The sequence below is a fragment of the Jatropha curcas genome, chromosome 3 (genome assembly GCF_041381405.1).
Source record: "Jatropha curcas cultivar XTBG-Jc1 chromosome 3, XTBG_Jcur_1.0, whole genome shotgun sequence".
Lineage (NCBI taxonomy): Eukaryota > Viridiplantae > Streptophyta > Magnoliopsida > Malpighiales > Euphorbiaceae > Jatropha > Jatropha curcas.
In genome coordinates, this window is record NC_143153.1 from 1,387,839 (window position 1) to 1,411,308 (window position 23,470).

The 23,470-nt window shown below is 34.9% G+C and overlaps 3 protein-coding genes, 2 long non-coding RNA genes and 1 other non-coding gene across 9 annotated transcripts; 3 read left to right on the plus strand and 3 right to left on the minus strand.

Moving 5' to 3' along the window:
• Nucleotides 1-112: 112 nt before the first annotated feature.
• On the plus strand, nt 113-1,172 carry LOC110010598 (uncharacterized). The gene is made up of 2 exons (XR_002285606.2): nt 113-245; nt 914-1,172. It is a non-coding gene; the product is annotated as an uncharacterized LOC110010598 (long non-coding RNA).
• Nucleotides 1,173-1,302: 130 nt separating this feature from the next.
• LOC149497306 (uncharacterized) lies at nt 1,303-2,614 on the minus strand. The gene is made up of 2 exons (XR_016319922.1): nt 2,149-2,614; nt 1,303-1,588 (listed from the first exon to the last, which is right to left on the minus strand). It is a non-coding gene; the product is annotated as an uncharacterized LOC149497306 (long non-coding RNA).
• Nucleotides 2,615-3,984: 1,370 nt separating this feature from the next.
• Nucleotides 3,985-4,125, plus strand: LOC119371193 (small nucleolar RNA snoR137). Its single transcript, XR_005178760.1, has one exon. It is a non-coding gene; the product is annotated as a small nucleolar RNA snoR137 (small nucleolar RNA).
• A 422-nt stretch (nt 4,126-4,547) lies between these two features.
• Nucleotides 4,548-7,399, minus strand: LOC105644705 (protein SIEVE ELEMENT OCCLUSION B). Its single transcript, XM_012230147.3, has 6 exons — nt 7,106-7,399; nt 6,477-7,033; nt 6,291-6,400; nt 6,069-6,211; nt 5,497-5,988; nt 4,548-5,414 (listed from the first exon to the last, which is right to left on the minus strand). Exons 1-6 carry the CDS (start codon nt 7,304-7,306, stop codon nt 4,788-4,790), a joined length of 2,130 nt encoding a protein of 709 aa, XP_012085537.1. The 5' UTR covers nt 7,307-7,399; the 3' UTR covers nt 4,548-4,787.
• A 2,851-nt stretch (nt 7,400-10,250) lies between these two features.
• LOC105644987 (sieve element occlusion protein) lies at nt 10,251-14,919 on the minus strand. 4 transcript variants are annotated; one of them, XM_020683601.3, is made up of 7 exons: nt 14,734-14,919; nt 13,129-13,236; nt 12,594-13,039; nt 12,284-12,396; nt 12,057-12,184; nt 11,155-11,643; nt 10,251-11,041 (listed from the first exon to the last, which is right to left on the minus strand). In XM_020683601.3, exons 3-7 carry the CDS (start codon nt 13,037-13,039, stop codon nt 10,442-10,444), a joined length of 1,776 nt encoding a protein of 591 aa, XP_020539260.1. In that variant the 5' UTR covers nt 13,129-13,236; nt 14,734-14,919; the 3' UTR covers nt 10,251-10,441. The 4 variants fall into 4 exon arrangements, with proteins under 4 accessions (XP_020539260.1, XP_020539259.1, XP_020539258.1 ...); XM_020683600.3 differs by having other exon boundaries at nt 14,673-14,919; XM_020683599.3 differs by lacking the exon at nt 14,734-14,919 and adding an exon at nt 13,495-14,624.
• A 301-nt stretch (nt 14,920-15,220) lies between these two features.
• Nucleotides 15,221-17,711, plus strand: LOC105644986 (cytochrome P450 86B1). The gene has a single exon (XM_012230491.4). It carries the CDS (start codon nt 16,090-16,092, stop codon nt 17,674-17,676), a length of 1,587 nt encoding a protein of 528 aa, XP_012085881.1. The 5' UTR covers nt 15,221-16,089; the 3' UTR covers nt 17,677-17,711.
• Nucleotides 17,712-23,470: the final 5,759 nt, after the last annotated feature.

Below are 23,470 nucleotides of genomic sequence, written 5' to 3' on the forward strand. Positions count from 1 at the left end.
AGTGAACGATGGGTCAGTTTTGGGCTGGTCTGATAAGGAAAGCACCATTAGTCCACTACCTGTATAAATGACCTCATTAACACAATATTACGACGTCGTATTTGTCCGAAAACCCTACAACTGCAAGATCCGCGGAGAGCGAGCCTCCAGTCCATCCATTCTATGCCTGCAGGAGCTTATGATACAACCCTTACTGGGCGCAACTCCCTTCTCCTCTTCGAATTGCCTTCGTCGCTCCAAAATTGGTAAATTATATGGTTCCCTTTCACTTTCTCTTTCTATCGTTAATCTTTAATATCTTTGTTCCGATGGAAATGATGGCTACAAAGTAAAAGGTCTGAGCAGAAAGTTTAATGGAAGTGGTAATGGATGTGAAAATGGGGAAGAAGGGAGAGGGCCCTTGTCCTTGTTTGAGTTATTGCATTGCGACTGTCGCAACCTCTCCTAAAGCAAATATGCTATTGGGTTGAAATAAAAGGCGTGGGTTGTGTTCTACTATTGAATGCTAATCTAGACTTCTCCCAACAATTTTTTTACTTTTATCTCCATTTCTCCATCCATTTGCTGCTACCTGCCTTCCTGCACTGATCAAAAACCTTAATGCTGATCCATGTCCTCTTTATAAAAAAGAACTTATTTTGTTTCCGTTTAATAATTCTAACTTATGACTCTTTACAACTTTTTGACACAGAATATAATATACTTCGTGTAAAATGAGATATATCCATTATTTATGTGATGATTGCTGAGGTTTTTTCTGGTGATTAATTATGTGAAATAGTTTTGCTTTGGACATTCATCATTATATGCAAATTAATAAGTTTTGCAATGATAATGCAATACACATTGTTAATTTGCTTGTTGTTCTTCTGGGCTCTCTGATGCATTGTTAAGTTTGTTAATTTTTGTGTAGATATACATTAGACATTCTCAAGCTATACCCTGATGCTAGTGGAATTTGATTCGTAGACTATGCTCAATTGACAACATTATAATCTGGAGAAATAATGGATTTGATTTAAACATTTGTTCGAATTTTAATTTCTTTTACCCCTCAAATTTGTGAGACTGATACTGTTTATTAAGAATTGAATATAGCTCTACAAATATCCTTTTTACTCCTGAATTTGAATGCTTCTTAAGATACGGATTCTTGTTTCTTTTACCTGTTACTTATGTGCAGATGATTGAATCTGATTTTATTTAAACCTGTCATTTCAGCTGAGGAATATTATGCAGTACCTTGTCAAATATTTGACCCTTCTATTTTATTTTATTCTTTTCATATTAAGGATATCGCGGTTTTTCCTTTCCTGCAATTCCTTATTTCCTGTTTGTCAATATTGAAGGAATAACAGAATTTGTGTATGTGATCTACTGGAATTGAGCTTTACATAAAATTCTTCTGTACATTTTCTTTATACAATGGTGAAGTATAGCAAGCGTCGGTTGTTTAATCCCAATCACAGCTCAAGGACGTTGACATTCTGGACAGACCACCCTTTTCCAAATGAAGGTTACATTCACCGAGGAGGAATTCATTAAGTGCAGGCACAAAACCCCTTTCTTCTGCAATATGCCTCCATGTCTGAAATTTATTCAAGCTTTTCAAAATATCAGAACCTTTTCAAATGATACATTTAAATTGATAATTATACTTGAAGGGGATGATAACGAGATTAAAAAGTGTTGATGCTCTCCATCATAAATAACAGCCGGCAAAAATCCAAGTTTAAGGTTGGTTTGGAAGAGACAATCATAACAACCATCTAAAAACTCTTCACAATTATTACATTCATATGTCTTTGGAAAGTCATATTGCTTAGGGTTCGTTTCCCTCAAACAAGGAGGACAGTCCAGTACATTTGGGAATGACTCTGCACATAATTTATGAAGTGAATTCATCGCACTCTACACATTCATAAGAGAGGCCAGAAACAAGTCCTAAACATCTTTTGCATTGGATTTTATTTGTTCTTGGTTTTTCAGATAAGACTAACTCATGCAAATGGTAATTTATGGGTTCTTTGTTAAGTTTCTTTCTCAGATCATCGCCATCACCATTACCATCCTTTTTATTGTGGGAAAGTAAATTAAAAATTTGGTGACAAGTTCATTCACATTAAATGACCTTTCGTCGATGCTTACCTTCAAAATATGCCCACCCTTATAATAATCATCATCCTGATGATTATCTGTTTTGCTTTGAACGATGACCAAGTATGCCTCAGAATTCTTCAACTCTACCAATTTCTTGAGACGGGCATCATCATATAGCAACATGTTGATGACAACATTCCAACTTCAAGTTGAGTTGGGTTGAAGCAATTTGAGAAACGAGTTCAAAAGGTAAATCGTTTGCGGGCTCATTAGTGGTTTGAAGTGATATATTTTGAAGGGCTTGCGTGATATCATATTCATCAATAAGAGGACATCGAAGGGATTCTGCTCATGCATGAGATATTTTCCTGCTGCCTATGGGTCCTGAATGATCTCTTTTTTGCAACAATAAGTGGTACCTTTAGTTGTTCCATTCTTTTTGCACTTTTTTCCTTCTCAATTGAAATAATTTGAAAATGGTGAATGTGACTTCTCCTTTCACACACACACACGTATATATCCTAATAACATACGAGAGGCAAAGCATCTTATACCGCCTGTAAAACCAAGGCAAGCAAAACAAGCCTAAAAAACACAACTACTCAAGGAATCTTAGAGATTTGTAAAATGCAGAGCCAGAGAATTTAAGAATTTAAACTATGGCAAGCAAGGAATTATCAAAGATACATTCATCAATTTCTTTACCACTATATATATATATATATAAAGTATATTTTTCCAAGAGAGTGTCAGGTAGGATTGCTAAAATTTGATAGTGGCATATAGGGTTAGAATAATTAGTTTATGTCACATAGGATTTCAAGAATTCTAAAATGCTTTTTTTTAAAAAATTATGAATAGGATGAAAAACATAAATGTCAACGCATAATAATTAATAATGTAAAACACAATTGTTCGACTAAATAAATGATTAAACAAATAATTAGCACAATAAAAAAAATTTCTTCACCAAATAAAATAGTCATTTCAAAATCATAAATTTTTATTTAACTATATAAATAAATATAATATTTTATTTTGAAAAATTATTATCATATATTTTTTAAAAATATTTTAATATCATAATTACAATTTGCAAAATATTTAACTATATTTGCAAAATTAAATTTGAATATTGCTCATTTCAAAATTATTTATAATCAATTATATAATATTACAAGTATTTTTTGATAAAAAGTGAGATATAAAAATTTTAATTAAATATTAAAAAATATATATTTTTGCAAAATTTGTCTATCCAGTCACGTCTCTCTGCAACTTTGAACTTGGATCATGCTGATGATAATTTTGTAGATTATATTTCTTTCTTCCAATAATAAGTAATAAAATGATTAATATAGTTTGAACTTACATCCATATAGCAAGCCCAACACTCGTTCCTGGGCTTTTTTTTTTATTATTAATAATTTGAGAGGGGGATCCAATCCAAGTCAGTTCAAACTGGAAATGGCATTTTCGTTATTTTCTGAAAATCCAATCTATCTGTGCAAGCGTCTCTATAAATGAAGCTCGTTATACATTGTTCCACAGTCATCAGACTCAGAAACCCTAATTACCGCTTTCCGCCTAATAGACATAGATGATGTGAGTTTGCTCTCTTTTCTTCTCCATACATTCTGGGGATTCCAGAAATCATTTTAGTGTTTTCGATTTCGATATGAATCGCTTCCGAGAGGCGTTGCGTTCTTTAATGGCTTAACCTAATCCATAAGACCGTGTCATCGGAAGCGTAAATCAATTTGCAGTTCCACCTTCTCTGATTTATATGCTACGCATTGTCCTGTAAGGCGTAGCTTGAGTTGGAATTGTGTCAGCGTCTTTAGTTTTATTTAGTTTTTGAAAGTATTAAGAATTAGATTGATGGCTGCTTCTTACTGGTGAACTCTTCCTTGTATAATCAAAGTGGGAGATGTTCATGTTTCCGAAGCATAAATTAATTAGCCAGTATTAAACAGCACAGCATTTTCCCCATTTTTGCTGTGTTACCTGTCTCCTGGTATATTTCCTCCTTTTCTGTTTCTTTTTTTTTTTTTTTAAATTTTCAACGAGTATATTCATATATATATTTTTTTCTTTTTGAGATCAATCTCGTTTTGGGTTATACAGATTGAACTCAAAATCGTTTCTTTACGGGTATTTCTTTGGTTTTTTTTTTTTTTTTTTTTGATTATGATTTAGCTATATTAATTTTCCATAAAAGGCATTCAGGCAATGTTCAAGCTCACATCTATAATTACAGTGATGAAGCAGGATAATTGCTGGAAAGGACTTGCAATGTGATTTGATCAATTAACCCATTTTTCCTGAATCAGTTGAAGAATGGCCAGTCTTCTTTCCCATCTGAAATGACAGATCTTTAATTCACATGAATGATAAGAAAATCAGAATGAAAGTTTATGCTTCCATGCACTTGAGAACATCATTGATTGAAAATAAATTGAACCAAGATGTTATTATAAAGTATCAATTCTTAGATAAGGAAAATTACAAAATGCAATTAAGAAAAAAGAAACAAGCAGCAGAGATAGCCAGTTCTCACGCTGCAAGTTCTCACACTGCAAGCATCTGTTATTTAATCCCAGCCACAGCGCAAACCATATATATATGTGTAGCTGTTGCCTATAGTAAACACAGAAGTGCTATGTAAGTTAAAAATAGCTGTAGCCTTAATCGGTGCAGCAGCGGTACATAATGAACTTCTCCATAGGGCGGCTGCATTCAGCACAGACCACCTTTTCAGGAATACTTCCGGTGGTTCCGGGCAGAATCAGGCGGTTGCAGTGAAGTGGACTATGGTGTCCGGTCAGGTATTCATTAAGTGCAGGCACAAAACCGCTTTCTTCCGCAGTCTTCCTCCATGTCTGAAATTCATCCAAGCTTTTCAAAATATCAACACCTTTTGCCTTGGCCATTTGATCATTAACTCCTGATCCATGACTAAGCACAGCCCATCCTTGCTCACTTCCATCAAAGCTAAGCATTGTAACTATCTCTTGCATTATTGAATCATTCTCTACGGTTCTGTTATGTTGCACTTTGGAGTGCCACATGCTTTCTAGTCTGACCCAGAAGAACCATATCAATGTAAGGTCTGGTAATACATGGCTAAGGTTCTCTGATTGGATTGTTACATTGTTTTTTCTCACTTTCTCTCTGGGGTTGCTCTTTCCTACATATAGCATTTCTAACTGGATGTTTGCTTCTTTTGCAACTACAGCTGCTGTTTTAGTGAATCTGCGAATCCATTCTATGTCCTCTCCGCCATACAAGCATATGTACTTCCCTTCTTGTATCTGAAATTCCGAACAAGTTACTAATTTAGCGTTAGTAGCAATTAATAAGCAAAATATTAGAAGAGTAGTCGCAGTAGTATACCCAGGCAAGGATATTAGCATCAATGGCGTCTGCCAATAACTCAATCCTCCAGCTTTCTTCCTTCCAGAGTGCTTCCTCTCTCAGGCTAGTGAAAGGGAAAGCTATGCTTCCCCAAATCCACATCATGTGTATAGCATTAGGATTCACTACTTTGCCTTGTGGATCCAACACAACTAACAATGGCTTCTTGTTGAAGCGCCAGACCTCCTTGATGTATCTGATGACTGCAGGGTCTAGCAATGAAGGGTGATAGACTGAATACCATGGCATCATTGTCTGGAGAGTTTCAAATTGCTTTTGCTTTACATCATCCCATGGAGATGACCGGTCCACCACCGGAAGCCATACTACCTCATATTGACTTTCCGTCCTGGATGGATGTTGTCGGGCTTCAGTGTACATTTGTTCAAGCATTTCCAGCTCTTCACGAGGCAGTTCAAGGTCTGAGATGTATAGCAATACATTCTTCCTCCTAAGCACATCAAGGCTTGCCTGCAACCAAAAAATTTCTTAAATAAATTAGTAATAAACAACTTGAAAGAAAAAATTCAGAAGGAATATGTTTAATCTACCCTTTTCTTGGCAGCACCGTCATAGAGCGGTAGTTGATCATCCTTAGCATAAATCAGAGCCTTGAGAATCTTGATGTTATCAATATGGATGGTGTCGAACAGGCGCACAAGTGTTTGATATGCTTCAATGTGCCTTTTCTCATCTGCATCAGACAAAATTGTTCACACATCCTATTTCAGGTATCATAAAATTTCTTAATACTAATTAGTAACTTAACTCACCTATATGATGATAACAAAGGGTGAGCTGTCTCATGAGATGTTCGTGAATGCTTCTGACCTTATGAGCCAAGCTTGATAGCTCCCATGCTTCTGTTGTTGATGCTATATACCTGTGTGCAGGAAAATAAGATTAACAATCTAGGGTACTAAAGTCAATGATTAAGTTGCATTATATTAGAAACATACTCATGACCCATGCCAATGAGGCCGATAATTTGCGATGCACAAGCCACTAGACTCCTGATTGTCCAGTAAACAGCCGTTGGAATATGAGCAGTAGCAGTTAACATTTCTGGTGCATCAGGCGTAATGTACTGTTCTGGAAGTTCCTTGAATTCAACTATGCATTTGGCAACATCCAGAGTGGCTCCTATGAGATTGTTGAGTGCTTCAAACTTTGGCTTCAATGCATCCGCACGTTCAAGTATGTCTGGTAATTGCTTAAGCAATGCAATTGCTTTCGCCAATGGGTTCGTAAGGTAAAGCTGTGCGACGAGCCAGAACTCACCGTAGTTTACTGCAAATGCTGCTAAGGCTAGCACCACTTTTGCATCCCATGAGTAGCTTGATAACAAGTTAAATATAGACAATGTCGTTGCATGTGCATCTCCACCACCGGAGCATTTGCATGATATCTCGCAGGAAATCTTGTTGATTGTGTATGATAAAACTTCCAGCATTTCATAAAACCCATTTTGCAGAGCCTTCTCTTCCAATGCGTCAAGCTGAGCCTGATGAGCTCCCTGCAATAGTTAGGTTCATGTCAAACCTGAGAAAATAAGGAAATAAAGTATGCAAGAGACTATTATATATACCTGATGATGGACAAGGGTAGCAAGGCCAGTGGGTTTAGCGCGTTGGAAAATGTCTTCAACTACATGAAGGAGAGGTTTGACAGCAAATTCACGGCCATCAGGAGCATGGGTAGCCTGAATTTGCTTCATCATTGTATTGTCATCAGATGAAGAAAACATATGGCGTTCGGCTCTTGAACTCTTGTGAGGTACAACTGCCATTGCAGATGAGCAAAAAGTAAAAAACCCTTTAAGTAGCAAAGAACGAGAGAGAACAGAAGAGAAGAGGAGATTGTGTGTGGTTGGATTTGGTTAGCTACAACCCTTATATAGGTGATGCAAATTGGAAACCCCCAACTTAAAAAATTCTACCTTGCTTCTGATTTAGTTTAAGAATTTTGGATAAGGGCTTTTCTTTTGTCTGCTGCATCATTAATCTTCTTTTCTAGCTTTTATATATAATTTTAAATACTACAAAAGGTTAGCTGAAGATTTGAACATAGAACTACTTGTGTGAAACACGTTGATTATACAGTACATATTTGATATAATACTAACCACTGAAATTATCCTTATCTTCTGATAAACCCATAATTCTATTAATCCAGGATTCCCATTTTTTATTTTTAACTTTCTGTTCTTCATTATCCTTCCAGTAATGTCTCTAATGTCAAACTTTAAGTAAAGCATAGTAATTTCTAGAGTTATGACCATATATTTCTTGTACATCATCCTAAGAACTTTCACTGTAAATATCTTTATGACATAAGCAACCTGGCGTCATTAAGGTGAAAGGTTTGGAAGAATGATCATGGATTAGATGCCATGTGTTTCATCAAATCTCCACATCGCCTTTAATTAACAGTGTAGCTTGCTTCCTTACTTTGTAGTAGAGCATGTAATAAATCTTGATTAGTGTACTGGTTAACACTAAATTTTCTAAAAGTTCTGAAAGAAACATCAACTTTAATCTTTCAACAATAATCATGGTTTTCATCTTTAATCTTCGACAGTTTAATCTTGATATCTTTGTTTTAAGAAGTTGCAAATCTGAAAAATGGACCCACAACTAAAGTAAGCAAAAGAAAGGCACAAAAGGGAAAAGCCTCTTGTTCTGCAGATTTGAGGATAAGAGTACAGATGTACGCGGAGTATTCAAGTTTTATTACCAAAAAAAGCAAAAGGCTATTTAAATGATACTGTCATTATAATGTCATATGCTCAGAATTTCTTTTTAGGATACAATGATACAATCAAGAATCTCTGACGGACAAAAGTGGTTTTTCCCCCGTATACGAAACCGCAACAAGTAATATAGAACGAGTAGAGTATCGTTCTCACGAAAATTATATACCAAGTATCGTTCCCACGAAAATTGTATACCAAGTACCAAAATTATATTAACTTACTATTATTTAAACGGTAATAAGGAAAATTATCTTAAGAAATTAATTTAAATAAATAAAAGAGAATAAAAAGAAATCAAGCAAGGCAATTTTTGACTTCACTTAATTCTATCCAATTTATTTTATTAGTTTTATAATCAATTTTAATTGTTCAAGTAGGAGAAACAACCCTAAAATTACTAACAAGCTCTCCCGATGTATTGTTAGCTATTTTAATCCGATCTAATTACCTATCTTCTAATAGCGCAATCAAACATGAATTAAATCATTAAGTTTTATGGTTTGTTTTATGAATTCATAACCTAAAGTCATTAACTTATGAAAACCTCCGATCTAATTTCCATATAACTTCCGCATCAAGTTATTATTCTCATATAATTTATTACCTTTATATCAAAACCCATTTTCCCGATAGTGATTAATGAAATAAATCAATTCAGGGGAGAAATTCTACCTGAAAATATTAAGTTCAATAATAAATTATACTTTGAACAAAGAAAAGCAAATCTAATATTATAAATTGGAAGAGAAATTAAGCTACATCAAATTCTTAGTATGAGAATTTAGTTTGATATAGTAATTAAATAAAACTCAATTAAACTTGAGAATAATTCCATAATCAATATAAATAATGAAAAGTAAAAACAAGATTAAGAGTTTAGAGATAAAAACTAGTTTAAAAATAACGTGGACGGTTTCCTTGAATCTTGACACAAATCACACTTGAAGTCTTAGAGAGAAAGAAAATAAAACAAAAAGATGGAATATACAATGAATGGCTCGACCCCCCGATCATGTCTAGTCTCTCTCTTTATATAGACTTTCTGGAATATCTTCGTGTTCATTTAGGAAAATGAATCTCTATTGAGTAAGAAATCTTTTGGAGATAGGAAACTATTTATACTTTGTATTTCTTCTCAATTAGGACTCTCTAGCATCTAAATAGAGTTTAAACTTGATTGGCACGTCAGAAAAGCATCTCATGCGAGTCCATGCAAGTGGCATCGGCTAGAGTTGTCGTTTTCGGCCCAATATGAAATCAGGCATTCAGCACGGGCGTGCTATCCTCTGCTTAGGAACACAGGCATTCAGCACGGGCGTGCTATCCTCTGCTTAGAAACACTCTTTTCTGTATTTTGGCTGATTTTCTATAAAAATGCAATAAAATTGTCCAAGATTGAGTGAAATGTGATTCAATGAAGCTTTAAACAAAAATATAAATAAACTAAATAAAAATTAATTAAAGTAATTAAAAATACTAAAAATCCTAATAAAAATTATATTAAAAATACTATAAAAATAACCCATATCAAAGGCCTTCCTTCAAAGAGTAAAAAAGCCTTGTCAGTATCCTAGACCATCAGCTATTGTCAAATTTGAAGAAAAAGTTTAAGGAAATGAAAAACTACCAAGTCCATATTTTGTGTATTTTGAACCAACAATTAGACAAAATTCATTTATATCTTTCCCTGTATCTTTAATTTGCTCTTAACCAAGTGGTCCTTACTTGTGCAGAATGATAAGCTATCCTTAGATTTACTATGGCTATGAAGATTGAAGAAACCTTTTTCTGTTCTTTTCTTCCCCGAGAGTTTTTCTTTTCTTTTCATTTTTTTTTTTATACAATGATTGATATTCAAGAATTTTTCATTTAATTCATAATGCTTGCACGTAAACATTAGAAGGGTTACTAATACATATCTTGACCATAACTATCACTCTCTGTTATTGAATTCAAGCAGTCAGTAAATTATCCAAGATGACATTCAACTTACATGGGGACGTGTTAATATGCAGTTAGATCAACGAAAGTGAATTACACCTCAGGCAAAGTTTGGAAAGACTCTGCTTGAATACGAACTCCAGCCCGAGCATGGAGACGTTTATAAACTAAAACAAGAAAAAATTACTAGGCAACATAGTTAAAGTTGCCTATATGATTGATTACATTTCATTCATACAGAACATACTCCTCCATTATACGCTTACACTTTTCGCATACTACAATTCTGTCAGCTAATCTTTCTGCATAGGGAATAACGTTAGTGTGATTGCAAGGCCTTGGAGGAGGAGGCGGTTCAAGGGTGGTTCTGAGTGCACCCAAAAATCCTAACTTCATCTCATTTTCGCCCAACTCCGAGAACTTATTCAAGCATTCCAATGCTTTTGTTTCTTGAAGCTTTACAATATCTTTTGTGCTTCCTCTGCCTATTACTGCCCATCCCTCATTGGTGCTATCTAGCAAAGATGAGAGTTCTTTCTGAATATGATCAGAGCTGATTGATTGTCCTAGTCGGAGTATCGACCTTCTCATGCTCTCCAACCGAAGCCAAAAGAAATGTAATTTTGTGAAAGAGAATAAGTTATTGTGCATTTCTTCATTGATCACACCTAGAATACTTCTCACATTTTCAGTCAGATGCCTTTTGCCAACATACACCAACTCAATCTGCACGCCATCACTTTTAATTTTCTTTAATTTGGAATTGAATTCTCTGATCCAGTCGAGGTTCTCACTCCCATAAATGCAAATGTTCCTGTCTTCTTCTACCTGACACCAGTTAAGTTCAATTAGTACAAGGGATGATGTCAATTACTTCAGAACAAGGTAAAGGTAATTAAATATGTTAGAATGAAATTAAAAATGCTTAATCTGTATCATACCCATCTAGTTAGCAGGGGATCAATTTCATCCACCACAAATTGTATAGTCCAACTCTCCTCTTCCCAGAGTTGCTTTTCTCTTGAAGATGAGAAAGGATATGCTTTGGCACCCCAAATTAATGCCATATCGATTGCATTTGAATTTATAACAATTCCTTGTGAATCCAACACGACCATAATGGGGTCACCAGTAAAGTTCCATGCTTGTTTTATGTAGTTCACCACAGCTGCGTTCAGTAACCAAGGCCACTGGACTGAGTACCATGGCAATGAATTAGATAAAAGGTTGAATCTCTCTGCTTCAGCATCAGTCCATGTATCAGAAAATGAAATTGGAACCCATACAATTTCATAACTTTCATGTAACTTCTTGGGGTGAGCATGATTATATATTTGGTGAACCAGGAGTAGCACTGCATCAAGTGGAAGGAGCTCTGGCTTTGAGACTAGAAGTACAACTACCTTGTCTTTCAGTTCAGACACACCTAGCTGTCAGCAAGCCATATTAATTGGTAATTAAGAGAACTGCTAGAAGAAACCTTCCCTGATTCAAGAAACTTCATTTTTTTTTTCCTTGAGAAACTAAATTTGTTAAGCAGAAGTATAGTGCCACATATATTTGCTAGCTATGCTACATATAATATGTTACTTACATTCTCATCTTTCTACATAGAGGAAATTTTTAAATGGGGGTGCAATTTGCTCTTCCTGTCTCATAAAATTTATCTTTTTCTCCCACTATGCATAGTTAGTTTTTTTTTTTTTTTTTAAGCAGAAACATAACAGAGCCATGCTTCACCGTAAACCAGTCAAGTATTTGACCCAGTTGCATAAAGTAGCATTGATACATAGATGTGGGATTGCCAGATGAAGATATTAATTTTAGATAGAAGAGTGCTTACCTTTGCTTGTGCAGAAGTATCCTTGAGTGGTAAGTCATTCCTCAAGGCCAATAACATGCCAAGGACCTCTTGATTGTTGGCATGGACCTCCTGGAAAAGGTTCAAGAGCTTCTGATATAACTTTGTCTCTGTAAGTTATGCAGAAGATCAGAAGTCAAAATATTGCAGCCTAGAGTTTATTCACAGAGAACAGCTTCAGACCCATTCTGAAGAATAAGAATAACAACCTATTTGTTGATGACACAAATCCACCTGCCGACTGAGACGAGTGTATATGCCGCTCAACCTATATACCAGACTAGAAAGCTGCCAAGCTGCAATTGCTGTTGAATTTGAGCACCTGAAGAGGAAAAAGTTTATTGACTATTAATAGTTGGCCTGTGAAAAGTTTCATAAGGGTCTTAATTCTACTAAAAATTAAGAAAATTAAGCAAAGTTTTCATCCTGAAAAGAGTTTGAACTGAATGCTTAGTATATTGATAAGAATTATGAAAAAAAGGTACATATTTATATGCTGATTGAAGGGAAGAAACATGCACTTGCTCAGGCTTCATGGCTTTCAAGTCTGTGATCTGGGAAGAGCATGCCAGGGCGCTCCTTGTGACCCAGTAAGCTGCTATATAGATATAAGACTTTGCAATGGCCATTGATCCATCATCCAACTTTACATGTTTAAGTGGTAAGCCTTCAAACTTGATAATGCACTTTGTCACATCCAACATTGTCTTGACCAATGAGCTCAAGGCCTTAAATCTAGGCTTCAACATCCTTAAATCATTAGGTAACTGTTTAAGCATTGCGACAGATGCAGCCAATGGATTAATAGGATATAGTTGCATTATCAACCAAAATTCACCATAGCTTGTTGCAAATGCTGCAAGTACCAATACCACTTTGGCATCCCATCTGTAATTTCCAAGCAAATCAAACAAAACCATAGTCCTTGTGTGCAGATCTCCTTCACGGGGGCTTCTTACAAGCATCTGCAACCACAGAAATTTAGATAAAGAAAGGGTGTCAAAATATTCATGCACTTGCATTTTTTGTAGGAGAGTGAAATTAAATGAAGTACCTCATGGGAGATTTTACAGATGATCTGTGCTAGTGATTCTTCTGCTCCAACAATTTTAATGTTACTGATATCATTCTTGGCATTGGCATCAATATGGAAGCTGCTAACCTGAAAATTGAACTTTCGTATCATATTCAAGTATACTTGTATCAACTTAATTATAATTGCCAGTACAATAGATGTCAGCAGAACAACATTTTATTTTGCAGCTACTTCAATTAAACAGAAAGAAAATCATTTTATGCAGAACATTAATTCTAACATTGTGAGGAAAATACGTATGTACATGCACGCGTATATAGAAGTAGTAATGTAACGCATGACACAAGAATATAAAATATAGGTAAGCATGAGAGTTACTAGTACTTCTGAAGTAGCAGTGTAAGACAAGACATTCTCCATTGCACAAAGCAATAGCTCAGAATCTACCCGACGATCATCAGGATCATGAGTAAGTAGGATCTTATTTATGAGAATTTCTTCTTCCAAAGATGTTGATGAGGAACACCGTGAAAACCGGTCATTTCCAAAGAAGTTCATGGCCTAAGTGATCTGTGACTCCCAAGGGTAAACCATAGATGGGTTGATATATACAATGAATTTTTAGATTACTGGCATATTTATGCTATTTATGGATGGCATTCAGGACAAGCCAACAGTAATTTTTGCACAATATTTGCACTATTCTGACAGGAAGCTGAAGCAATGGCTTCCCTTTTTATTTTTTTATTTGCTTGATAATCACTAAAAGAAGTGGTTCTTGATTAAAGATGTTAGTACCATATACCAGAATCAAAATTTTGCACTTTTCCTTGCTATAACTTAAAAATGGCTAATCAAAACTTCACAAAGAAGCAAAGGAAAAGCACTTGGCAAAAATAAAAGAGAGAAATATTTATACATGTTCTGAATCCACAAGGAACTTTTAAGTTTAATTAGTTAAAATTATACTCATTGATATGCTTTAATATTGTTGGTCTATCCAAAAGCAATTGAATGTAGCATTCTTGATTTAGAACGATAAAAGGTGGGAAAAAAATAAAAAGAAAAATATTAAAGAATGTGTTCTTCAACTTTCTTTGTATCTTATTCTGTGGGAGCCAAAAAAGGAAAAGTATGGTTAACAAGAAGTGGAGGAAAGAAAAAGGAGAGAAATTAGCCTACAAGTTACTGAAAAGTAATAGACTAAGTAATTCTGCAAGATGATATTCTAAATGCATATTTTAGCAGTTGATTAGTTATACTAAGTCCAATCAAACCACCCAGCTAACGTATATACAGCCCTTTAATCTTGTTCTCCTTCATTGCTGAAGAAAGAGAGATCTTGTCAGATTGAGATAACTTTTTGTCTGGTGCTCTTTTTGTCTCAAAGATCATTAAAATATACTGATATAAATTTCATTTTTTCTCAGTAAAATGAAATTTTGTGAGCAATAAGTTAGAGATTTTTGCAGGTTTTCCATCTTAGGTAGCTGAAATTTTCCCTAAAACAAGAAAAGTCCTGAATCAAATGGAATGTATACATTGTATAAATGCATTTTTACCTTTATCAGTAACGAAGCGTAATAAGCAAATCTCAGTTACAGAGGAAGAAAAGCAGCTCACCCATGTCCATCAAATCTTCTGAATTTTGAAGTATAATTTGCTAATAAATCTCAACAGTCAACACAAGAGAAAACTTCCAGTCTTCCAGTCGTTTCTCTTTAATTGTTCAAACCAGACTAACAAGTTGTCGATTCTCACATACTTCTCAATGATTGTCGTTCCGACCACCGTTTATCTTTCTTCAAACGACCGATCAATACGATGTCGTCATTTTGAACTGCTGCTTCTGTTCGGTTACTTTGGGCTGACTTGTGGCTCTTGTCGGTTGAATAATTTGGTTTAGAAGGCCCACTAAGTACAAACCCTATCTGCAAAAAAAATCCAAACATTTAACCGTCTAGGTAAATTGGGCCAATAGCCCATGTATTTTATTTGTATGACAGGATGGTAACGACAAGGTAATGATTCCGTCATTCCATTTTTTAGAACATAAAAACATCTAAGGCTTATCCGATAGTTTTCAATCGGTCGTTTCATTAATCATCAGCTGAAAAAGGATATCATTAGATTTTTTTTTTTTTAGGCTTATCCGATAGTTTTCAATCGGTCGTTTCACTAATCATCAGCTGAAAAAGGATATCATTTGTATAAGATTTTTTTTTTTTTTTTTTTTTCTGTTTTGGTTTCTTGGAAGGAGGGGAAATGTCAGAAAGAAAAAGGATCGGAAACTTAAACTGGGTATGGTGGTTTTCTTTCAAATTTCCGGTAATTATGTTTTTTATTTGTTTATTTAAATTAAATCGGGTTTGTTTGATGCCATTGTGGGTTATATTAGAATTTGAACATCTCACAGTAAGTTATAGAACTTCTGCCAAAGAAAGAAAAAACGACAAACTAATTGGACGATTGTTACTGCATAAGAAAATTGTTCTCCTGATATGAACTATGTGGCTTTTTGCACTCTCAATGATGATGATAAAGGTAAAATTTTGATTTTTTAGCGCATGAATAGATGGTTAATCAATAATTTCTTAATCGATTACAGTGATCTCCTCGTAAAATTCAACAGCTCACTTAAAATACAAGTTAATTAAGGTTGGTTTTTCATTGTTTTCTTGTAAGACTCTCCTTATATCCTCAATTCCTCATCTACAAGAAAGAAGCAACACATAGCCCTCTTTGTAATATCAGTATGTAAACGAATATGGCCATACATATAAGACAATTTATGGTGATTTCTTTCATATTCTTAATTGGCTCGTAAATTTTCTCTAATCACCTTAGTTCTGTTTTCTAGCTACTATATTATTTTCTCTCTCAGGTTTGTTCCATTTAATGGCAAATAAAGTGAAATAATTAAGTCTCCTTTCGACTTCTTATGTTCAAAAGTATATTGGGAAAGATATAGAAACAATCATGGCAAGGAATACCATCTTCTCTGCCCTTGAATTGGTGTATGCTCACTCATCATTTTGGGATTTAGCTCTTGCTTTTTTAGGACTCTTTATTTTCAGCTGTATACGCGAAAGATTAACCAACAAGGGCCCTATGCTATGGCCTGTATTGGGAATCTTGCCTACAATGCTCCCCTACATCAATGACACACTCAATTTTGCCACAAGAGCTTTGATTGAAGCCGGAGGGACATTCCGTTACCAGGGTGTGTGGATGGCAGGGGCTTATGGAGTCATGACAGCTGATCCTGCAAACATTGAATATATACTTAAGACAAATTTCAGTAACTTCCCTAAAGGACAGTACTATAGTAATAGGTTCCAGGATTTGCTTGGAGACGGTATTTTCAATGCTGATGGTGAATTATGGAAGAATCTAAGGCGTACAGCAAAAACTGAGATGCATTCCAGCAGGTTCATTGATCATTCGTTTCGAACAATGCAAGTACTTGTGAACCTAAAACTGTTGAAACTGACAGAAAAATTTTTCAAATCAGGAGAAACTTTTGATCTACAAGAAATTTTGCTTCGTTTTACATTTGATAATATTTGCAGCGCAGCTTTTGGGGTCGATCCAGGGTGTTTGAACTTGGAGTTGCCTCAGGTTCCCTTTGCAAAAGCTTTTGAAGAAGCAACGGAGTTGACCTTGTTCAGATTCTTGATGCCGCCTTTTCTGTGGAAACCCATGAAGTTTTTTAAAATAGGATATGAGAAGAGGCTTAGTAAAGCAATTGAAATTGTCCATGAATTTGCTGATAAGACAGTAAAAGATCGAAGGAAGAAATTAATCAAGCTTGGTAATTTAAATGACCAATCTGATCTCTTGTCCAGGCTCATGGACACTGAATATACTGAAAAAGGGAAGAAATTGAAATTTCTAGATAAGTATTTTAGAGATTTCTTTGTAAGTTTCATTCTTGCAGGAAGAGACACAACTTCCGTAGCATTGGCATGGTTTTTTTGGTTATTACACAATAACCCACATGCCGAAAACAGTATTTTATACGAAATTCATCAGATTTTAGATTGTCACGAGCGCAAAAAAGAGAGTGATGTTATTTTCACAGTTGAAGAACTAAAGAAGATGGTGTATCTCGAAGCTGCATTATCCGAATCCATGAGGCTTTACCCATCAGTGCCAACAGAAATAAAAGAAGTCTTGGAAGACGATGTCCTTCCTGATGGTTCAACACTTAAAAAAGGCGCGAGGGTTCTCTACTGCATATTCTCAATGGCTAGAATGGAGTCAATATGGGGGAAAGATTGCTTAGAGTTTAGGCCAGAGAGATGGATTAAGGATGGGAAATTTGTGAGTGAAAATCAGTTCAAATACGCAGTGTTTAATGGCGGTCCAAGGTTATGCTTGGGGAAGAAATTTGCATACATGCAAATGAAAATGGTGGCTGCTTCAATTCTATTGAGATATTCTGTTAAGGTAGTTGAAGGTCATAATGTTGTTCCAAAAATTACAACTACCCTATACATGAAGGATGGGCTGTTGGTGACTCTTAAACCTAGATTGGAAAATACTACTATTCTGCTTAGTTAGCTTTCCTATGCTAAGTAAGAAACATATTTACTTGTGCGGCATAATTTTTTGTCGAGCTTTCAACTACATATATCTTGCTTGATGATTGGATTGGTTGCTTAAAACTCTAAAAGATGCCTCTACAGTAATTCAAAAGTTTAGGATGTTTCAAAGGAAAAAAACATAAAACAATAACATTTTTAAGAAACTCTTTTTAAAAAATAAAACAATTACTAAATTTATTAAAAAAAAAGTTAGAATTGAAATCAACTAAATTTCACAAAAAAAAAAAAACACGATTTTGCGACCGTTTTTTGCGACTGCCCCCGTGTCGATTGAAATGTGGCAACGATGTTGTGACCATTTACGATAAAAGTTGAAGTTACAGACATTTAATAGTCACTAATGGATTTGCGATAGATTGCAGATCCGTTGCAAATTCTAGCGCTAATAACTCCGCCAGTTTGGTTTTTGTTTTGAAACCGATTTTGCGACGGATATGCGACCGTTTCATAATCATTTGCTAAAATGGGCGCTGCAATTTAGTGCCAATTTTAATTTTTGGTTTGCAAGGGATCAGTGACAGATTTGCGACCGATTGTGGTGGTCGCAAGTCGGTCGCAATTTCTTTAAATGCAAAATGACATCGCATGATTAAAAATTACGATCGATTTTTATGTTTATTGGTTAGGGCTTTATAATGCCTTAGTCGCCTTGGGCGCGATCGCAGCGTGCCTCTCCCCTTCTTTCTCCGTTTCCAGCAGATGCGTCTTCTCTCTGTTGCAGCGACCATCGCTGGAGAAGCTGCTGAGGAAAAGGGAATAGCTTGGAATTTGTCCTCCATTCATTGCCGCTTTCTTAGTGGGCTTCTTGTCAAAGATCGGCCATACGAGCATAAATTGGCAACAATTGAATTTGATTTATTTTTTGATTTATTAATTTTGAAAAAAACTGTAATTCTACTGCATAGAAAAGGAAAAAAAAACAGTAATTTGGAAAAGGAGTTTCTTTGTGAGGTACAAACTGTCCATGAACGTGACCTAATTAAAGCAGATGCATGGAATTTCTTCATTTAGGCATATAATTAGTGCAAATTGATGGCCGACAATACAAAATATATAATGAACTTAGACATTTTAATTTGTTGTTTGTTGTTAATTAAAAATGATTAATGTAGGGTAGATTTTGAGTATCGGTGGTAAAAGGACAGGTTTCTTGAGGAGGTGATGCTTAAGTCAAGCAACAATCCAATAAAAATAGAAAGAACGAGTGCAAGGGAAAGACAGAGTGGGGTCTTGTAAAATGTATAAATTTAGTTTTCACCCCACTAAAGAAGAAAACAATCAATTTTGTCCTTGCTACCTCATTTTTACTTTTTATTAAAAAAAAGGAAAATAACCCTTAGTGTAAAAAATAATAAAATATGCACGTTTATTTAGGATATAAGCAATTCTATAAATGCTTGCTTTGTTTGTACAGCAAACTAATCAATTTGCATAAAAATTAATTTCAATAGAAATGTGACAAAGAATAACTTATCAATTACGATTGGAAAATCTTTTTATGTTCTGTGTTATCATTAAGTTATTTGTCATTTTCATTAAATATCGAATTTTGAATAAGTGAAAATCTAGTATATAAAAGCATTTCTAAAAATAAAATCTCATTATCATCTGAGTCTATATTTTCCATATAATTTCAGTAAACAAAAAGAGAATTTAAAAGGAAAAAAAATTAAAAATTAACCATAAATAAGTATAATGCAGTTCATGTCTTGTTTGATTCTTTTCATTTTTGACGACAATTACATATATCATTTTCAATTTTAAGAGACCTATAATCCCAAATCATAATTAATCTCATGGTTGCTTTTCATTTTAGAACATGTGCTGTAGCCCCTAATTAGTACATGTATGTGTCCATATTTAAGGCAAATCGTGCAACAAGAGTAAATGACCGGCTTAATTATGTTGGGGTGCATTTGGGTAATTTTTTTTTTTATCAATTGGCTTAATTTACTTAATTTAACAAATAGAACAGCTAGAACAATTTGTTAATGAACTTAGGCAATAATTAGTACTAATTGATCTCTCTTCTTCAATTGGAGCTTTAATTAGGAAAGTTAAAACTCTTTATCGAAATTTTATTTTTCATTTTTGTAGAAGCATTTCATATGGAAAGAGGCTACTACGGCTATGCTAAAAGTGGCTTGGGAGAAATTGTGCGCTTTATGGTATGCTGACTTCACCTATAGGATGTGAAAAGACGGTAAAAAGCAGCAGTGCGTGTCTTAGGTGATATGGGAGAGCTGGCAGAAGGCTATCCTGCATTCAAAAGAAAGTGTGAGATATTTGCACGAAACAGGCGCAGTGAGATTGGCGATGACGGAGCAGGACCTTCCCGACACATAGGCTGTAACGTCCCTTCCCGGTCCACCTGTTAACCCGAATGAACCGAGCCGAGAAACTACAATCTGGTTGAACCTATGTTCTGTCATGCTCATATCATCCTGTAGGCTAAAAATGATGTCATGCTGTTGCTTTCGACATTAGTTAGATACAGCTATGTACTTACTATTTACAAGACATGATACTAGTTTCCAAAATGAAATGGGCCCAACTATGTGCCCTGTACATGCCATGATAAGTATAAATAGAACCAAAATATCAAAATGAGTAGCTACCCTGAAGACTGGGTCTTCAAACGATGAACTGCAGCTGTTGTAAAGATGATTCTCTACGGTTCAGACCTAGAACCTGCGAGTTAAAACATGTAACTCGCTAAGCAAATAAAGCTCAGTGAATATCTCAACTTAATAAGAAATAAATAAATAAACATGTAATCACACATATCAATATACTTTTATGATCTTACCTGCTGTTCATTATGTTGTATGAATTATGCACCTTTTGTAAATAAAGCTCAGTGGATATCTCAACTTAATAAGAAATAAATAAATAAACATGTAATCACACATATCAATATACTTTTATGATCTTACCTGCTGTTCATTATGTTGTATGAATTATGCACCTTTTGTAATTTATACATAATACAATCTCATAACTGTATGGCTCCATAAGGTTACAGTGAAACCTAAGTGATAAGAAGAACTGGATGAATACTATATGGCTGGGCTGCTATGACCCGTATATAAATCATATCCACTCAACGGCCTGTAGCCGGAGTACCAAACTGTATGGGGCGCAGATCTGTTATCCTATGTCGCGACATAGTCTTATCTACGTGGTTTCCACCTAACCTCAGTGGAGCATATTATTTGTAGTTCAATAATACAATAAACATATTAAATTAGTCATAAAAGTCATAAACCAGACTGTTTACCTATATGCTATCTCATTCTGTATGTTTCTAACCTGTTTCATGCTTTTTTTTCGTAGACAAATACAAGCAACATCTAATGAGTAATAATGCAAACAATTGATAACTTGCATGTAAGGTAGAAACAATTGATAAATTGTCAGGGCAGCCTGTACATGTGTCACAAATTCTAGCATAACTCTTTCTGCTTAAGTCCAATTCAGGTATTTCTAAATTCTATGGTTAGCTAACACATTAGGATAAAAATATGTCTTCTATCACTTCTCTGAAATATGTGGATAAAGGAGTCAAATATTGAGCTAAAGTAGCAACTTCCAGTCTACCCAGCTGTTGGTTTTCAGTTTGCACAGTTTATATCATTTTAGTCATATCTCTCAATTTATAAGGCCAATTTAGGTGATTCCAAATTCTATGGTTATCTAACATATGAGAGTACAAATATGTCTTCTACCACCTCTTTGAAAGATGTGGGTAAAGTAGTCAAATATTGAATTAAAGTAACAACTTCCAGTCTGCCCAGCTGTTGGTTTTCAGTTTGCACCGTTTGTACCATTTTGGTCATATCTCTCAATTTATAAGGCCAATTTAGGTGATTCCAAATTATATGGTTAGCTAAAACATTAGGGTACAAATATTTCTTCTGCCACCTCTCTGAAATATGTTGGTAAAGTAGTCAAATATTGAGCTAAATCAGCACCTTCCAGTCCGCCCAGATTTTGATTTTCAACCTGCACAGTTTGTACTATTTTGGGCATATCTTTCAATTTATAATTCCAATTGAGGTGATTCCAAAGCTCATAGACAGCTAAAACATAAAGGAACAAATACCTCTTATATACCACTTCCTAATTCCATCGGTACATAGGTTCAAATTCAGGTTGAAGTTACTAGTCAGTTTTCCAACAAACCTGTTTCAGCATGAATTCAATATCCAATTCATTTATTCATTGCATCCCATGCTTAATCAACATTCTCAAACCTATTACTCAACATTCAACAATATATCTTATCACTATCATCACACTACACATATTCTCATGCAAGAAAATTTGTTAAACTAAAAGAGATATCAAACCTTCCACCAAAAGAGCTTTAACTCTTCTTCTTAGCTTCCTTTTGCTTCTACCTTTGAGTTCACCTCTCCTATACATAATAACATCTTATTAATCATCCAAAATATCACTCAAATATGAAATTCAAGAAATTCAAATTACTTGGATAGAGTTGTAGGTTGAATTTAATGCTTGAAAGGTTGAATATTAAGGTAGAAATTGGAGGAAGATTTAGGAGAAGATGGAGAAGGTAAAGTGAAGGAAGAAGATGAAGGAGAAGATGGAAAAGGGAAATTGAACGGAATTTTCGGGTAACTTCTAAATTTATCTCTAATTGTATGTTACAAATTAACAAATAGTACCTCACTTTTTAATATTTTACAATTTAATACCTAAAGTTTATACTTTATTTCAATTTGGTCCTAATCCTTATACTTTTTTCTTTATGTTTCATTCAATTAAGTCCAATGCAGTTAATTATTTAATTTAAATCCCATTCTTACCCACTCTGAACTCTAGTGGCTCGAACCGGGTTCTAGTTCGGCTCAACTCCACTCGACTCTATGCAACGATTCGATTCAGTAGGATGTCACACAGGCGGATCATACCTGCTATAGAGACATCTCGATTATTAGTGAGTCAACTAGTTACAGTTACATTTACTAATGTTTAATGAAATGACACCATATTAATATATCATGTATAATTAAATTCATTATAGGATGAAAAATATGGTCTGTGAACCCACACCGATGGAGGTATTCACTTACACTCACACAAAGGACCATGATGGAAATACGTTTGTTGACAGACGTGCGTTGGACGTCAATGTAAGTAACAATGAAAAATATTTCAATTGCTTTCTAGTCTTCTCTTACATGTACAAGTTTAATATAACAAAGTTTGCAACTTCATTGATTAATTAATTTGTAGTTTTAAGGAGAACTATAGTACAGCTCGCAAGCGTGTTGTTTCTTCTCAGGCTGGATCTGAAGCTGAGTCAAGAATTGATGAGCTAGCACTTCATCTGAAGGCCGTAGGGGCGAAAAGAAGAGAAAAATATATGGCATTAGCTCTCAAGCATCACAATATGGCATTGGTTCTCAAGCATCACAATTTTACTACAGCTCAGCATTTGACACTTCTACATCCTCCTTACGATCACAGTGCCGAGGAGATTAGTGCATTCCGGGCTCATGTTGATGAGTAGGAGAGACAGCTTGCAGAACTTAGAACGCATGTCATGCGGATGTCCGGTTATCATGGTGTTAGTATTTCTTCTTTTGATCCTCCATCGGCTATAGATCCACATGTTTCTACAACTCTGCATTTGCCACTACCGTCTCCTTTAGATCCCGATACTGTAGATGATACCTTGGTCACTCCTGCAGACACTACGACACATCCAGCAGATACTCCTA

Bases quoted from the DNA above. Each gene is read 5' to 3' on its own strand.
- LOC105644986 (XM_012230491.4), top strand. From the start codon at position 16,090: ATGGCAAGGAATACCATCTTCTCTGCCCTTGAATTGGTGTATGCTCAC.
- LOC105644987 (XM_020683598.3), bottom strand. From the start codon at position 13,668: ATGAACTTCTTTGGAAATGACCGGTTTTCACGGTGTTCCTCATCAACA. The intron at 12,185-12,283 runs GTTGTTATTCTT...CATAACTTACAG, and splicing joins TTTGTGTCATCAACAAATAG to AGACAAAGTTATATCAGAAG. The intron at 11,042-11,154 runs GTATGATACAGA...AACTGGTGTCAG, and splicing joins ATCCCCTGCTAACTAGATGG to GTAGAAGAAGACAGGAACAT.
- LOC105644705 (XM_012230147.3), bottom strand. From the start codon at position 7,306: ATGGCAGTTGTACCTCACAAGAGTTCAAGAGCCGAACGCCATATGTTT. The intron at 7,034-7,105 runs GTATATATAATA...TAACTATTGCAG, and splicing joins CTACCCTTGTCCATCATCAG to GGAGCTCATCAGGCTCAGCT. The intron at 6,401-6,476 runs GTATGTTTCTAA...TCCTGCACACAG, and splicing joins CTCATTGGCATGGGTCATGA to GTATATAGCATCAACAACAG.